This window comes from Rhinatrema bivittatum, chromosome 4, assembly GCF_901001135.1.
Source record: "Rhinatrema bivittatum chromosome 4, aRhiBiv1.1, whole genome shotgun sequence".
Lineage (NCBI taxonomy): Eukaryota > Metazoa > Chordata > Amphibia > Gymnophiona > Rhinatrematidae > Rhinatrema > Rhinatrema bivittatum.
In genome coordinates, this window is record NC_042618.1 from 186363790 (window position 1) to 186382351 (window position 18562).

Genomic DNA, 18562 nt, shown 5'->3' on the forward strand with positions numbered 1-18562 from the left:
TTCTGTTTTAGCTCACTGTTTTCCATTTTAGCATTTTTTTTTTTATTTTAAGATGCTGATATTGATTTTATCAGGTTTTTACCTTAGGCTTTTTGTTTTATAAATATGTTTGGTATTTTATTGTGTTTTTTCGATTGTTCTTATGTATTTTATTGTGTATGTCTGAAACATAAGCTGCTATGGGCTTTGGTATTAGTGGCCTATGAATACCAATAAATAAAAAATAAAGAAGACAAAGAGAAGGAAAAAAGCTAAAAGGTTCTACCAGGAATAACAGTCACTGTGTAAGCTTGAGACTCTTCATGTGATCTTTGTGTAGGTTTTCTGTAACTTCCAGCTCATATCTACTGGACATATTGGCTTAAAATAATTTTTCTGTATGCCAGGCATGAATTTTGAGGCTCAGACTGTGTTCTTTTTGGAAAGGATATCTTTGAACAATAGGATGTACCTAGTCTAATGATGTGAGCCAATTGTTTCATGGCATTAGCTCCAAAATGAACACATGCTGAGCTCTGCATCCCATTTTCTTTGTACAGTAACATAGTGTGCAAAAAAGGATTCTGATCAGTAAACCGGACAAAAAGTTGGAAGACACAGAGAAGCACCTTATATGCAACCGAAAAATCACCGAGGGGCATTTTAAGAATTACAATAAAAACTACAAATTATTTACCCTTCAACTCCCCCACCCCAGGAAATAGTTTTGTGCAGTACCTTTCCAACGCTGATATGGTTTATCAGAGCCCTGCAATGGCACAAATGTTTAGTCTGAGACATCTTCCCATGCATAACTATACTTTTTCTATACATAGCTCTTATGAAGCGAAGGCTTCAGAACAATACCAAAAGGTTTGCACTGATTGCTTTCACAATATCTAATAATTTTGCTGGGCAGTTCTAATTATATTTTCATTTTGAAGAAGTGTGTCAGACAGTGCCGGTTTCTTTACCTTCTTCTGTGGCAGGATCACCTATACCATCTCCAAAGAAGGAAAATGTAAAGTGAGATGTTTCTTCGGTTTTATCGGGCTTGCTGAGGAAGTGGAGGCTGTGCTCAGCAGTCAGCCTCATGTCCGTGTCACCTGGTTCACTGTCTGCTTTGTCCCATGGTATTACCACTTCGCTTTCTTCCGATTTGTGTTTTGTAGATCCAAACACTTCCTTGAAATCAATAGCAATGTTGTGATAGGTTTCTTTTGAGACTTCAGGCAGTTTTTCAGCTTTTTCCCTCATCTTCTTTCTTTTAGCTTTGCTGCAAATGAAAAGCTGGTTTATGGAGGCAATAGTCTTTACCTGTGAAAATTAATGCTTTGCAAAACTATTTGTATTCCCCCCCCCCTTGCTTTCCTTTCCGCACACACTAGCTGTACTCACAACAGTGACTAGATGAGGGTTGGAAAAGGTCTCCCCTCCAAGGCTGACCCTGTTACTGCTCTCTCCTGCCAGCAGGGGTTGCCCTGACCTACCTTTTACTGGCCCAAAGCTCAAATTCATCACTTCTTAAACATGACCAAGCAACTTCAATGGACGGAGTCAGACCTAAGGCTCTTGCACAGTAGTGTTTACAGCCTCAAGTCTGAATCTTCAGTTGTTCTTACAGATTTTGTATATGCAGGTAAACTGGCCATCCAACTGCACATGTTCCTGAAAACAGCAAATCTTTAGGAGTTTATTTTTGTTTTTCGAGATACAGGCCCACCAGCCTCAACCACATTTTAGGAACAGGCCTCAAGAGTTTTTATTTTTTTATTTTTTTTGCAGTTACTGCTGACCTAACAGGAACAGATCCAAGCCTCATTCTTGCACAGTAGACCTAGCTCAATAAACAAAAGCTTAGATATTCTCACAGGCAAAACCTCTGGTAAAACTGCTTACCAGGCTGGACAAGGATTCAAGTGGCTTGGGCTCCCAGCTTATTTTTTTTTTAATGCTGCTGAGAGCGTCTATATCAGGGCTTTCCAAACTTTTAGCCAATGGGACCCCATTTTAGCACTTGAAAATTCACACGACCCAGAGGACAACCAAACCTAATTAGCGAGGGTGTAGTTCACCTCCAACAATCCCTCCATTCACCATTCCTGCACTCCAAATGATCCCCTCTCTAACCTCCATCCGGCCTCTCAACCTCTGCCCCTCCAGATGATCCCCTTACATCCCCCCCAGTTCCTCTCCCCTTCCCAGCCTAGCCGCTCACTCACCCACTCCAGCTTTTTACATCCTCCCCACTGAACTTCTCTCACCTCCAAGCCATTTTTGTAACCCCAATTGATCATCTGTCATCCCCTTCCTCGCTCTTTTCTCACATACCTCTCCAGTTGATACTCTCACCCCTAGTTCCTCTCTTGCATCCCCCCCTCTCACCTTCCACAACCAATCCCTCTCCCACTGATCCAACCTTCAAATCCTTCCTGTATCTGATCGCTCCCTTCAAACAGCCCCCATCCACACATCCCCTTGACTAGGATCAGCAGCAACATTTTCCTTTGGGCCTCAGGCGATAAGTGGATGGCAGCTAGTGGGAAGAGAGGGCAGGCTGATGATAGGGGCAACATTTTACTTTTAGGTAAGTTCAGTGATGGGAGAGGTCAGAGAAGTGATAACCTGCACAGACCTGTGCACACTCTGCCCACTCTTCCCCAATGGCCGGTCCAATGCCTAATGTTGAACTGCAACTGGCAGTAGCATTAGTAATGAAAGTCAGCACAGGATCTGTAAGCCAGTAAAAGCTCACAGGCCCTGCAGTGCCCCAGTCCCTCCTCACACATGGCTTCCTGTTAACATGGAAACTCAAACGAGGGTGGGACCATTGCAGGACCTGAGAGTGCATGTTAGTTCAAAGATCCCATGCTAATTTCCACTACTTCTGCTGCTGGTGATGTCTGGAGAGGACTGCCCTTGTGACCCCGGTTGGAGGTTTTGTGACCCCGTTTGGGGTCCCAACCCACAGTTTGGGAAGCTCTGGTTTATAGGCTGTGCCAGAGTAGTCAAGTGATCTCAGCACAACAGAGCAGCACAGAATCGTTTAAGTGCCCAGAGAAGTACTGAGCCTTCTTCGAAATACAGCCTGCATGCTATCTGCATGGTAAGTACACAGTCACAATTTTTAGTATGTGAACTCTCCTTTAAGGTTACACACCTTAAAGGAGCTGAGACTGTACATATTTTTCTTGGACTAAAGGAAAATTAGTTCTTACCTGTTAATTTTCGTTCCTGTAGTACCAAGGATCAGTCCAGACTGCTGGGTTATGCTTTCCTTCCAGCAGATGGAGTCAGAGAAAAGCTGAAAAGCACCCACCATATAACCTGGTGTGCCACCTACGATCCCTCAGTATAATCAATATCAAAGCAGAATGAATAGCTGTTATTATAACTATTTTGTTATATTGTATTGTAATGCAACAACCAATGACTAGATCAAGTCAAACTTAAATGTCTTGAAGCAAAACTTATAGGAACGCCTCAAACAACACTAACCATGTCGCATAGATGCATAGTCTGTGAAATAATCTGCCAAGAGAAATACAAACGGCTGTACGGACTCTCCTGCCAATGGGCGGGCGTCTGGACTGATCCTTGGTACTACAGGAACGAAAATTAACAGGTAAGAACTAATTTTCCTTTCCCTGTACGTACCAGGATCAGTCCAGACTGCTGGGATGTATCCAAGCTGCCCTAAAAGGGGTGGGGCCTGGAGAGTCCGGCACGGAGCACACTGCTGCCAAAGGAATCCACCTTCAGATCCCGGACATCCAACCGGTAATGTCTAGCAAACGTGTGCAATGATTTCCAAGTGGCTGCCTGGCACATCTCTTGGGGCGAAACACATTGGCTTTCTGCCCATGACGCTGCTTGTGACCTAAGACCCTCTGGTACTGGGCGCCTGTGACTTATGTAAGCAGAAGCAATAGCGTCTTTCAACCAGCGGGCAATAGTAGTCTTAGAAGCTTTAGGCCTTTTCTTAGGGCTGCTCCAAAACACAAAAAGATGATCCGACAATCTGAACGGATTGGTAACCTCTAGGTACTGTAAAAGGACTCTACGGACATCCAACCTCCTCAGATCCTTATCCTCACCAGAGAATGCTGGCAACTGGATAGACTGGTTGACATGAAATGCCGAGACTACCTTCAGAAGGAATGAGGGCACTGTCCGAATAGAAATCCCCAAATCAGAAATACGCAGAAAAGGCTCCCGACATGACAAGGCTTGGAGCTCCGAAACTCATCTAGCTGAACAGATAGCCATGAGAAACACAGTCTTAAGCGTTAAATCCTTCAACATGGCCCGCTTCAGAGGGAGACCTGCAAAGGCTACGGAGAACCAAATTCAAACTCCATGATGGACAGATCGCGCACACTAGAGGCTTCAGGTGCTTGGCCCCTTTCAAGAACCGTGCCACATCTGGGTGAGCAGCAATGGAAGCACCATCAACCTTACCACGAAAACAGCCCAAGGCTGCTACCTGCACTCGGAGTGAACTGTACTCCAAGCCCTTCCGTAATCCGTCCTGCAAAAAGGCAAGAATGTGACCAATAGTGGCTTGCTGCAGGGGCAAAGTCAACCCGCGACACCAAGAATCAAACATTTTCCATACTCGAATGTAGGCGATAGATGTAGAAGTTTTTCTTGCCTGTAGGAGGGTGGTAATAACCGCCTCAGAGTAACCCTTCTTTCTTAATTGTCTCCTCTCATAAGCCAAGCTGCTAGACAGAAGCGGGGTCTGCCTGATCGAAAAATACTGGACCCTGATGGAGTAGGTTCATCAGGTGACCGAGGCGCAAGGGACCGCCCACCGCTAGATTGACCAGATTCGCGAACCACGGTCTTCGCGGCCACTCCGGAGCTACTAGAGTCACCGGTCCTTGGTGAGATTCTATGTGTCGTAATACTTTTCCTACCAATGGCCAAGGAGGAAACACATAAAGGAGAATGTGGGATGGCCAAGGAAATACCAGGGCGTCCACCCCTTCTGATCCGTGATCCCTTCTGCGACTGAAGAAACGGGACGCCTTGGCGTTCAGACGAGTCGCCATTAAGTCTAGGCGGGGAGTCCCCCACCGGCTCGAGATCAACCGCATCGCTTCCTCGGACAGCACCCATTCTCCGGGATCTAGTCGCTGTCGACTGAGGAAGTCTGCCTGAATGTTGTCGACCTTGGCTATGTGAGACGCAGCAATGCGGGAAAGATTGTGTTCCGCCCAGACCATTAACATGTCCGTTTCGTCGGCCAAGGGGCGACTTCTTGTACCCCCTTGACGGTTTATGTAGGCCACGGTGGTTGTGTTGTTGGACAGAATCCGTACTGCCCGGTGACGGATCAGGGGTAGAAATTGCTGCAGCGCCAGACGAACCGCTCTGGTCTCCAAGCGATTGATGGACCACTTGGTCTGTGACTGTGTCCAAAGACCTTGCGCTGACCTTGACTGACAAACTGCCCCCCAACCGGAGAGGCTGGCATCGGTCATCACAATTATCCATTGAGGATTCTCCAGGTCCACCCCTTGAAGTAAGTGATCCGGAATTAGCCACCAATCCAGACTGGACCTGGCTGGTTCCAGTAAAGGCAATGGAAGTTGAAACTCTTCCGACTTGGGGTCCCAACAAGAAAGGAGTGCCCTCTGCAAAGGTCTCATGTGCGCAAAAGCCCAAGGAACCATTTCCAGGGTAGATGCCATAAAACGAAGAACTGTAAACAGTCTCACACTACGGGTGAGGGAAGAGATAACAGTCGCCGTACCTGAGACATCAACAGGTCCAGCCGCACCAGAGGGAGTGAAACTTTGCCGAGAGCGGTATTGAAGCGAGCTCCTATAAACTCCACCTGGGAGGGAACCAATTGGCTCTTGGCACAATTGACCACCCAGCCCAGGGACTGTAGTCGGCGCAATATCGAACGAACCGCTTCTCTGCAAAGGATCTCCGACTTTGCTCTATAAGCCAATTGTCCAGGTAGGGATGTACCAGGATCCCTTCCCGTCGAAGGCTTGCTGCCACTACCACCATTACCTTGGTGAACACGCGGGAAGCTGTCGCTAGCCCAAAAGGTAGGGCACAAAATTGATAATGTTGCCCCATGATCATGAATCCCAGAAACCTCTGATAGTGTGGTTGGATCCCTATGTGGAGGTAGGCCTCCGTCAAATCCAAAGAAGCCAAAAATTCGCCTTTGTGGACAGCCGCAATGACCGATCTCAACATCTCCATGCGAAACCGTGGTACTCGCAACGCCCTGTTGACCTGCTTGAGGTCCAATGTTGGCCGGAAGGAGCCCTCCTTCTTGGGTACTACGAAATAGATGGAGTAGCAATCGGTCCGGCGTTCGGCTCCGGGAACGGAAACAATGGCCCAGAGAGCCTTCAACCGGGACAACGTTTGGAAGACTACTTGTTGCTTCTGCGGGGGTCCACAGGGTGATTGTAGGAAGAGATCCCGCAGGGATCGAGCAAAATCCAAAGCGTAACCGTGATTTATTATATCTAGAACCCACTGGTCTGAGGTAATCTTGACCCATTCCTCTCGAAAACGCGTAAGTCGACCCCCGATCCTTGGAACAGAGGACTGGGCCGGCGCCCTTTCATTGGGGAGATTTATTGTTGTGGGCAAAGGCATGGGTGGCTGCAGTACACCGAGGCTGTCTGCCACGAAAGGAATACGCCCATGACTGTGCTTGGATAGCAGACTGTCGAGGATTATAGGAAGAGGAACCCCTGCCAGTCCGGAAATGGTGTTGTCCCCGAAAACGGCCCCTGAAGGCACCGGGTGAGCGGCCCGACCTGGGTTTGTCCTCCGGGAGCTTGTAAACCTTGCTGTCTCCCAAGGCCTTTATAAGCTGTTCGAGTTCATCTCCAAATAACAATTTCACTCTAAAAGGGAAGGAACCTAGCTGAGACTTGGACGAGGCATCCGCCGACCAGTTATGGAGCCATAGAAGTCGCCTGGCAGACACTGCCGAAGACATAGTGCGTGCCGAAGTAAGAAGGAGATCATACAAGGCATCAGCTGTATAGGCTACCGCCGATTCCATTCGGTTCGCCTACTTGACTTCCCCCGGAGGAAGGTCCTGGGTCGTGAGCATCTGTTGAACCCAATGGAGGGTAGCCCTTTGCATAAGGTTACTACATACTGTGGCTCGTACCCCCAAGGCAGACACTTCAAAAATCCGTTTAAGTAACACTTTCAGTTTCCTATCCTGGAGGTCCTTGAGTGCTGTGCCTCCCGTCACAGGGATAGTAGTATGCTTTGCTATGGCTGTGACCGCCAAATCTACCTTGGGAACCTTAAGGAGGTCGAGCGAACCATTGGGAAGCGGGTAAAGCTTCTCCATAGCCCTGCTAACTCTCAATGAGGCCTCAGGTGTCTCCCCATTCACGGGTCACGAGCTGGAAAAGCTTTGGATGGAACGGAAAAGTCTGGGGTGGAGCCCGAAGACCCGCCAAAATCGAATCCCTTGGGGAGTTATCTGACACCTCTTGCGGGATAGGATCTCCAGTTCCTGGAGTACATGGGAGATTAAAGGGTCCAGTTCCTCTCTGCGGAACAAGCGGAATACCTGTGAATCATCCCCCTCCACTGGGGTGGCATTATCTACCTCATCACCCCCAGCCTGGGTGGAGGGATCCAGAAGTTCAGGATCCGCTGTAATAAGGGGGTCCGACAACCCCACCCCCGGAATCTGCCATGTAGTGCAAGGTTCAGGCCTCCCCTGATCCTTGGAAGCTCTAAAAAGCTTAGCCTGGATAGGAGACTGGAATTCCCCATCAGCCTCAGCTTCCATATATGCCTTGTACAAAAGTAAAACAAACTGAGAAGAAAAGGTATGCTGCTGCTTTAAGGGCCCCCCCTGAAGGCATAGGCGGAGCCGAGGTATCATGCAAGCCGCGTGGTCGTTGAGGACTGAGGGCCGGTGGGGACAGAGGGGAAAGATCCTCTCCCTCCTCAGACGAATCTGCGTCCCTGTCAGCTGCAGGCAAGATGGCCGCCACTCCCGTGCTGATCGGGAGCGGCGGCCTCTGACAGCTGACTGCACGAACAGGGCAAGGCCGCCCCCCGAGCCGAATTTGCCCGGCGTGAAGGCCCCTCGCCCCTGGGGAGACACCAGGAGCAGAGACCTTCGCGGGAGAGCCGGATCCCCAGCTCTCCACAAGCGGTACACGCACTGCCACGCAGCATCGAGGAACAAGTGCAGCAGCCGGGTGAAATCTCCACCCCCTCCGGAGACCCGGGAGGCTCTGAGCAGGCAACGGCTGACAAAAGGAATCGATCAGAGGTAAAAATAAAGTCTTTGAACCCAGACTTGATATATACTTATTTAATTTTACTTTACTTTTTCTTTTTTTATATGTCAGCCTTTAGTCGACAGCCAGGTCATAAATAGAGGAATTAAAACATCTCATATCTGTCCAAGGAGGGGGAGAGTGACCGGCCCACCGGTAAGTTTTCCCCCTCCACTCACCAGGTCAGTAAATCAATTTTCCGGGAAATTAGTTGCAGGGCAATGCCTTGCCTTGCTTGCCAGAAGATAGCTGCTGCTTCACTGGAAATTCAAAAATGTCCTTCTTATATATATTTTTTTATACAATAAAGTTTGATTTTGTCAAAGGTTATCTGAAAGAGAGAAATCAAACCTGACGGGAACAAACCCCGGGAATTTTAGACAGAACCAGGACTGCAGGTTATGCCTCTCAATCTGCTGGAGTCAGAGAAATACTGAGGGATCGCAGGTGGCACACCAGGTTACATGGTGGGTGCTTTTCAGCTTTTCTCTGACTCCATCTGCTGGAAGGGAGGCATAACTCAGCAGTCTGGACTGATCCTGGTACGTACAGGGAACATACTTTACTGTAGAAAAGAAAAAAACTTTCCTAAAACCCAAGAAAGAGAGCAGGGGTGGCCAACTCTGGTCCTCAAGAGCCACAAGCAGGCTAAGTTTTCAGGATATCCAAGATGAATATGCATGACAAACATTTGCTTACAATGGAGGCAGTGCATGCAGATTTCTCTCATGGATAATCCTGAAAACCAGGCTTGTTTGTAGCTCTTGAAGACCAGAGTTGGCCATCCCTGTACTGAAATGTGCAAGTTACATCAGAAAGATGCAACTTACTACTTTGTGAGCAGTTTCAAACGTTTACTTTGTAACTTTTTAAGTGGATTTTGTATTCTAAATTTCCTTAATTAGCTTTCCAGGAGCAACCAAGTTAACAATATTATTACAAATCACCTTACCCAACAAGGGTCAGTCAGGCACTGGTAGTCCCTTTCCAACTGCTGGAAACAGTAAATCAGTAAAAAGTGTTACTTATAAATACCTTTCTTTTGGAGTAGTCTCCACTTTAGTTTCAAATGTCACATGATCCTCCTTTGTGGGGTCATAGTGCAGAGCATTAATATCCCTATGAGAAGAAAGTGTGACAACAGTGAAGACACATTTAACATACATTTTATTTTGGGAAATAAGACACATACTAACTAGTTTCATATAATTCTACTTACATGCATTGTGACATTGTTTTCAGTTGTGATCATAATACACTTAATTTATTCACTTGTTAAACCTTAAGAAATTTAAAGAGGAAGTCAATTTCTGTTTCTGGTCATACCTTTTCTCTCTGTTCTGCAAGGTTCCTCTCCCTTTTCCTCTTTTTTTGGCTTCCTAAACATCTTACTTCAGCTAAGGCCCGTGACCCACCTGCACTAAGAAAATGCTGCAGCCAGGAAATAAGATTCAGCAGTATCCTGTGCAGGGAGGAAGCATCATGCACCGACTGCAATGTTTTATTCCTCTTTCACACAAAGCAAACACTGTAAGAAACAAACTGCTCTGCTGGATGGCACAGAGCTCATTCCAAAGTACTACATGGTGATGTTCTATGGGTGGCCAGCAGGAGTCACTGTAGGACAACTCCCTGGCTCATTTCATCTAGCCCCAGTCATTACAGGAAGTAGAAGACTGAACTCAAACCTGGCTTTCACAAAACTAAGTGCTGGGCTAGACGTTTACTACAGCCAAGGCAAAATGATTTTCTTACAGATTAGTGTTAAACTATGTTCAGACTCATGCATCTCTCCTGAGCTCAATTCCAGAACTCACCCCGCCCCCCCCCAACAAAATTACTGGAGATTCCAAAACTTATGCAGCAGAAGGCACAATGGTGGGTTTTTCTCTCTCGTTTTTGCTTATACTTTAGGTAATAATGAAAATTACACTTTGGCTGTATTACTAAACAATAGCATTTCTTCTGCTGAAATTAGTATCAAATTAATGACTATCCTCTCATCTAATCCTTCCAGCACTGGGAGGCCTGCTCTAATTATTTTAACTGCGTTAACCATAATTTGTTGAAAAAAGTTAATTAAACCTGAAAACTTATTAAAAAAAAAATCAGTACCAGATATTATTCCAAAGCAGGAAACATACCTGAATTTCTTAGCTTTTGCTGCTTGTTTGCTTAGTTTAGGATTCCTTATGTTGACCTGTATAAGACTCTGCAAAATGTCCAGATTTTTCTCCTTTTCTGCAGCAAGTTGTTGTTCTTCAGTTGTGATGTCATCTTTTCTTTCTTCTATAAAAGAATGAGCAGTAGACATTTATGCAATCAGAGTTGAAAAAGTCACAACTTGAGTGTGCACACTGTCACACAGCTGGTAAAAGTTGCTTTTCTACACTGGTCTATCCATCAAACTACAATGCAGAGTAGGCCCAGTGGTTCAGCAAATGTGCTCTACAGTGCCATGGGGAAAACTAAGGTTTGATTTCTGGGCCCTGGCGTTTACTCCCCAGACCACTTGGAGATGAAAATGCTGCAAAGATAAGTGCTCACAGCCATTGGGATGGAGGTGGGGATGCTGAAAGGAAGCAAATCCCAGTCACTGCGCAATGGTGACCCCTGCTGGCTAGAACTAGGATGCACAAATATTGAATTCTGTAGAGCAGCGATTCTCAACCGTTGTGTCGTGACCCACCAGTGTGTTGCCAAGCACCAGCAGGTGTGTCGTGGCTCCCGGTGTCCTACTGCCCCACTTGTGTTTCCCTTCTCCCCAGGGGCGGGGCCGAAGAGTGGAGAAACCTTGCATGCCGCTGAAGGCCAGGCCAGCCGCGGCTGATAAGAGGAGACCAGGCTTATTGGGCCAAACAATGAGAAGAGGCTCCATGTGAGCTTGTGTGTGTATGAGTGGCAGCTTTGGGAGCATGTATGGTAGAGTGTGTGCCTGGGTGCGTGAGAGGCAGCTTTGTGTGTGTGTGGTAGAATGGGTGCCTGGGTGCGCAAGTGGCAGCTTTGTGGATTGTGGTAGAATGGGAGCAAGAGCATTTGTGTGTGATTGAGAGCTTGTATGTAAGTGAGAGAGAAACTGGTCAGAGGTGATGTGTTTCTGTGACAGAGAGACAGAGACTGGTCAGGGAAGTGATGACTGGTGTGTGTGTGTGTGTGGGAGAGAGAGACTGTACAGGGAGGTGACTGATGTGTGTGTGAGGAAGAGAGACTAGTTAGGAAGGTTACTGGTCTGTGTGAGACAGAGACTATGTGTGAGTGACTGGTTGTGGGCCCTAAGGAAGAGGACTGTGAGGACAGAGCTTCAGCAGCCACTGCTGCTTCTGGTAAGTTCTACTGGCCTGCAAGGGAAAGGAGTAGGAGAGTTGCTGGAGAGGGTAAGTAAAGGTGGCTTTTTAAGTTTATTTTTCTTGATTGACTGCCATTTTAATTATTGGGTATTATGTGACGTGTCTGCTGTTTTGAAATATTTTATCGATATTGGGACAATTTTTAATAATTTGTATGAGTTTTTAATTGTTGGATGTTATTCTGTTCATCAGCTGTTTTCTGACATTTATTAGTATAGTTTTACAATTACCAAGTTTGTGGGGCAGTTATGGGAGGACAACAGCACTATTTACAAGTCCTTTCAAGATTTTAGATCTGAATTTGGAATGGGGCAGACTCCTTTAATTATTTTTCACAGTTAATAGCTGTGCCCCAGCTAGAGCACCCTTCCTTGATAAAAAAAAAAAAAGGTCTTTCTTCAAGAGGAAATCTCCAGAAGAGGCATTTCTTTGGCCTATAATGCAATCCAAGTCTGTTTGGTGGACAGAGACCACCCCCCCATTCCAGTTTCTCTCACACTGGATCAGGGACTTGCATTTGACTGGAAGGGGATTTGGAGGGCAGCCCACAAAATCTCAAAATGTAATCACAGAGTGGAACTGCTGATCAAACTTATAGATGCCCACTCTTCTACGCTAAATTCTCTCCCAGGTTTAATAGATTATGTTGGAGAGGATGTGGGCTAGAAGGATCATATATGTATATGTGGTGGACATGCCCGCAGGTTTATTTTTTTATTTATTTTAATTTTTATATACCGGTGTTCTTGTATGATATACAAATCACATAGGTTTACATTGAAATATTGCAACAGAGAAAGAATTCACCTGGAGGTGGTACATGGAACAAGGGGTACATGAACTTGGATAGGGGAAACTGTTCTAGCTAAGATATGGCTAAGAACATAAAAACAAACAAACAGATAACTGTCTAAAGAATAAAGTAATCTGTAAACAATAATGGAGAATAGATAAAAATACAGCTTGAGAGAGTAACAATCTGTAATCTACAGCAAAGAAATGCTGGTAGGGAACATTGTGTCTAGAACAACCTGGCCTAGAAAACGATCTTGATTAGTTCAGAAAATGAGAATAAACAGAGGAACTAGCAGGCTGGATGCGGACAAAGGGCTTATGCTCCTGGGAAAGCTTGGCAGAAGAGCCAAGTTTTGAGTTTATTTCTGAAGATTGAGTGGCAAGGTTCTTGTCGGATGTCTGGAGGGAGCTCGTTCCAATGTGTGGGGCCCGCTGTAGATAAGGCGCGTTTCCTAAGTGAGGATTTTATTGGGGGGGCATAGAGTATGCCTTTGTAAGCTCCTCTGATAAGTCTGGTTGATGTATGAGGACGGAGTTGGGAGCTTAGGTGGAGCGGGGAGATGTGCGTGGCTTTATGGATAGTTGTGAGAACTTTGAAGAGGATCCTGTATTTAATGGGCAGCCAGTGGAGGTTCTTAAGGATGGGGGTGATGTGTTCTCTTTTGTTGGTGTTGGTAAGAATTCTGGCTGCAGAGTTCTGAACCATCTGGAGGGATTTGATGGTGCTGGCTGGGAGCCCAAGCAGGAGAGAATTGCAATAGTCGATTTTGGATAGGATGATGGATTGTAACACCATACGGAAATCGTTGAAATGAAGTAGAGGTTTTAGCATTCTAAGGACTTGCAGTTTGTAGAAACAGTCCTTAGTGGTGGTATTTACAAATTTTTTTAAGTTTAGCTGGTTATCAAGCATGACTCCTAGATCTCTCACGTAAGGAGATTGATTTAATTTTGATATGGTTGATAGGAGGGTGCCTGTTGGGTTGAGAAACCTGTTATCTTGTGAGATGATTAGGATCTCCGTCTTGTTGTTGTTAAGAACGAGGCTGAGGCTTGAGAGTAGGTGATTGATCAATTGCAGGCAGTTGTTCCAGTGTGTCATAGTTTTGTAAAAGGATTCTGTGATCGGGATGAGAATTTGTATGTCGTCCGCGTAGAGGTAATGGGTTAGTTTTAAATTGGTGAGTAGATGGCAGAGCGGAAGAAGGTAAATGTTGAAGAGGGTCGGTGAGAGGGAGGAACCTTGGGGGACTCCCTTGTTGGAAAGGACCGGATGTGATTCTTTGTTGTTTATCTTTACCTTGAAATGTCTGTTAGATAAAAAGAACCTGAACCAGCTAAGGACCGTTCCCTTGATGCCTATGTCTGCCAGTCTCTCTAATAGAGTTGAATGGTTTACCGTATCAAAGGCCGCGGAGAGATCTAAAAGAATCAGGAGGTAGGGTTGTTTTTTATCCAAGTTTGTTAATATGGTGTCCGTAAGCGATATGAGGAGGGATTCTGTGCTTAAAGATTTACGGAAGCCAAACTGAGAAGATGCAAGAATGGTATTTTCTTCCAGGTAATCAGATAGTTGCTTATTGACTATCTTTTCCATAAGTTTAGCAATCAGAGGTAGGTTCGCTATAGGGCGGAAGTTAGCTGGGTCCACTGGGGACAGATTAGGTTTTTTTAGTAAGGGTTTTAGAATTGCTAGCTTGAGTTGGTCAGGGACTAGACCTTGAGTTACAGGTGGCAGAATTCTGGAAGAGTGTTAAACGGGAAACTTTTGCCCTCATATAGGCAGATGTAGTTTTCATGCTGGAACTCTGCCTCTTAGTGTGATGGGGTGCGCAACACCTGTGTACATCTAAGAGAATCTTGGCAGGTAACTAATGGAATTGAGACAAAAAGATAGCCAATTAAATTTCTTTAGAGCAATGTTCTATTAATAACATATGGGTTATTGTCTGAGTGATGCTGTGACACCTTGTTATGAAATAAAAAGTTAGAAAAAAAAAAAAGATATTTAATGTGGACAAGGCCAAAGTGACGCAAATAGGGAAAAAGAATCTTAAATCTAGGTATACAATGCTTTGTTCCGTATTAGGAGTCACCAGCCAGGGAAAGGACCTTGGGGTCATTGTTGACAATACCTTGAAATCCTCAGCTCAGTATGGGGCAAACATCAAAAAAGCAAATAGAATGATAGGAATCATTTGGAACGGATTGGAGAACAAAACTGCGAATATCATTATGCCTCTGTATAGATCTATGTTGCCGCTGCACCTTGAGTACTATGTTCAGTTCTGGTTGCCACATCCCAAAAAAGATGAGGTGAAATTAGAATAGGTGCAGAGAAGTGCAACAAAAATGATAGTGGATGGAATGGCTCCCTTAGGAAGAAAGGCTGACCAGGTTAAAGCGGCAAGAGAGCAGATATGATACAGGTTTAGATGATCATGACTAACAAACAGGGAACAGTTATTTACTTTTTAAAATAGTACTATGACTAGGGGATACTCCATAAAACTAACAGGTAGCACATTTATAACAAATGGGAAAATATATTCTAACTCAATTGACAATGAAGCTGTGAAATTTGTTGCCAGAGGACAAGGTCTAGTCATCTAGCACAGCAGGGTTTAAAAGAGGTTTGGACAAGTTCCTGAAGGAAAAGTCCATAAACTATTATTAGTTAGGTAGATATGAGAACTTATCCCTGAGAGTGAAAAACAAGAAATAGATCTACTTTGGGATCTGCCAGGTAACTTGTGACCTGGCCTGGCACTGCACCCCAGTTATTAGATAATACCTTACTATCAGTAAAATCAGAAGCTAAGATCTTAGGGGTAGTACTGGACAGAGAGTTAAATATTCAAGTACAACATTTCCAAAGTGATCAGATTCTCTTTTTTTTCCCCAACTGTGTCTGATTTGCAACCTGAGGCCATATTTGGAATACTAAATTGTGGTCAACGTGACCCAAGCATTAATTGCTACTAGGTTATATTATTGTAATTCATTGTATATTAAGCTCATGATATTGCAACTTATCCAAAATGCAACTGCTCAAATACTCTTCTGTTTAAAATCTAGGGATCATATTACTCTGGTCTTAGAACAACTTCAGTTGTTTCCAGTGATTTTTTTTTAAATAAAATTCTAGATACTGTGACTAATTTTTAAAACTTTTTTTTTTTTTAAAATCTGCCAGTGTATCTTGAAATCGCTTGCAGTTTTGTGTCCCCATTAGGGCACTGTGATAGTCTTAGGACACCTACCTTTGTAACCCATCCATGAAAGAGATTAGATTATCTGAGACTAGGGCCTACAGATGAGAAGGCCTTTTTCCTAATCTCTGGAATTGCACGTGATGGGGAATTATTTAAAATTTTGAAAATACTGCACAGCATGTTTTTTAAAATATGGCTTTTAAATAATGGCATCTGAGGGATGCCTTTACTCTGTTGCATTCTAGACACGAGTTAAAGTAAGAAATGAGGTATATTTTAGTTGCAAGTGAATTTAATGATATATATTATTGCATGTTTAAGACTGTAGCAAAGTACAAAAGAAACAATGTATTTTAATATGAATTACTGTAACTTTGCTCTGAGCCTTTATGGACGGGTGTATGATAAATCAATCAATGAGCAAAACCATCCAGGTGTTAGAATTGCTTAGGGATATTCAGAATCGAGAAATTACTACGTACCTGATAATTTCTTTTTCTTTAGGACAGTCAGATGAATTCAGAACAAGTGGGTTATTGCACCTCTACCAGCAGATGGAGACGGAGCAAACTGATGCCACATTATATACACCCCTGCAGTGACATCAGCCTGCCAATATTTTCTTCAAAAGCAACCGTGGACAGACTAGCAGAAAGCTTGATTAAAACAGATAACCATTTCAATACTCTGCTAACAGGCAACACTGAGCTCAGATAAGAATATAATATTACTCCAAGGACTGGACTAACACTTATCAGTAATCCCTATAATATGAATTCACACAGGAGGACCATGCTATAAACATTCAGCAGCCAAGGAAGGGAAGCTGGATTCATCTGACTGTCCTAAAGAAAAGGAAATTATCAGGCAAGTAGTAATTTCTCATTTCTTAGCGTCCAGTCAGATGAATCCAGAACAAGTGGGATGTACCCAAGCTACTCCCAAATAGGGCAGGATACTGCCCACGGTCCAGTCAAAACCGAACGTGAAAAGGCCTGCACGTACAGACAATAAAACCTGGAAAAAGTGAGTAAGGAGGATCATGTCACTGCTCGGCAAATGTTAACGAGAGACAGCAACCTAACTTCCACCCATGACACTGCCTGAACCCTAGTTGAATGAGCCCTAAAGTGACTAGGTAACGGCTTTCCAGAATCAACGCATGCTGCCGCGACTACTTCCTTAATCCAGTGGGCTATTGGAGCCCACGAAGCCAGTTCTTCTTGTTTAGTACTGCCGTGAAGAACATACAGGCAATCTGTTTTCCGTAAAGTCTTAGTAACCTCCAGATACCAGATGATATGTCTCTTGACATCAAGGGTCACAACAGATGATACTCCTCTACATCTCTCTCTCTGTCCAGAGACAGCAAGGAGATGGACCGATTCAAGTGAAATTCAGTGATCACTTTCGGTAAACAAGAAGGAACACTACACAGCTATCTTGTCCCTGGAGCCACCCAGAGGAAGAGATCCTGGCAAGAAAAGGCCTGCAGCTCGGAAATTCTCCGTGCAGAACAAATTGCCACACCATTTTCAAGGTCAGAAACCACAAAGACAAGCTACATAATGGTCTAAACGTCAGACCTGCTAAGAAATCCAAGACCAAATTTAGACTCCATAAGAATACTGGAAACTGCAAGGGAGGACATAGATGTTTCACTTCTTTCAAGAAATGGGCCACATCAGGATGAGCCAACAAGGACCCACCATTTACCTGACACCTGAAACAGGTGAGAGATACTACCTGTACCTTTAAGGAATTAAGGGCCAAACCTTTATTCAAGTCATCCTGGGATCTTGGCTAAATGGAGAAAGAGAATCTCGATCCTCACACCAGGCCTCAAACACTCGCCAAACTCGCACATAGGCCAAGGAAGTGGAGAACAAGCAAAGTGGAAATCACTGTCACTGAATATCCACGTTTCAGCAACTGATCTTCGTGAAGAATTGGGCCCTGACTTAGCAGGTTCCTGTGTGCCAGAAGTCGAAGGGGAGCTGGTACAAATTAGCTTCTGGGGCGCCCCACTCAAGATCAATTAATTCTTGAATGGCTTCCATCACAGGGAAAAAACAAGACGCCTTACGCAAAGAAACCAAAATAGGATTTGTCTTTGGCCCAGTCACAGCATCTGCTCCAGGAACTCCGAGCATTTTCAAGGTATGGGAAATCAGAGCTGGCAGCTCACCTCTATGAAAGAACCATAACATAGTTCTATACAGTTCTAATCTTGCAGGTATTTCACCATCCACAAGGGAGTCTAGATCGGTGTCATCATCCGTGCCATCTGGATCTTCATTGAGAACTTCTGCTATCGCACTAGTAGTACTCTGGCATTTAACAGTAGGTCCTGGCAAGGTTCCTACCTGTGACTCTGCTCTGGGAGTATTAGAGAGGGTTGAAGATTGTGCTTGGAGAAAGGACTGCAATCCCTGGAAAAACTCTACCCATGAATAAGTAGAAGCATCCAGTGCAGGAGGTACTTGAGGCATACACAATGAGCTACCATCCTCTGCTGAAGAACCAGTTAGGGGAGTTCCAAAATCAGGCACCCCACCTGAGCCGTCTGTACTCAGGCTGGGAAAAACCAGGCTTAATGAAATCAAAAGAAGGCAATTTTCCCTGAGCCTCGAAACAGCACTGGCATACATTAGCGGGCACTCCTGGCTGAGTTGCCTGAATATGACAGGCTGTGCAAAGAGAAAGGCGCTTTGGTTTCTTAGGCATCGGTGCCAATGTGGCGGTCGGAGGCATGTGTCTAGCTGTTTGGTTTTTTTTGTATCTCCAAAAACACTAGGCATCCAACTCAGGCGTCCAATAATTAGGCGTCTCACACCTGGGAGTTCCAATGCCTAGGTGTCCAAAACTTAGGGGTCCCAAAATTAGCGCCGTAAAAACAATTTACGTGCCCAATGTAACTTGGGCAAAC

General features: G+C 44.9%; 1 protein-coding gene across 4 annotated transcripts in view; it reads right to left on the reverse strand.

Moving 5' to 3' along the window:
* The window catches only part of NOL8 (nucleolar protein 8), a 107445-nt gene that overhangs the window by 40887 nt on the left and 47996 nt on the right, over nt 1-18562 (reverse strand). For all 4 annotated transcript variants that reach the window (XM_029599373.1, XM_029599372.1, XM_029599371.1 and 1 more), the window contains 3 exons: nt 10421-10565; nt 9312-9395; nt 954-1255 (listed from right to left, as the gene is read on the reverse strand). In XM_029599373.1, the coding sequence (XP_029455233.1) occupies nt 954-1255; nt 9312-9395; nt 10421-10565 (531 nt within the window). The remainder of the gene's footprint in view (nt 1-953; nt 1256-9311; nt 9396-10420; nt 10566-18562) is intronic.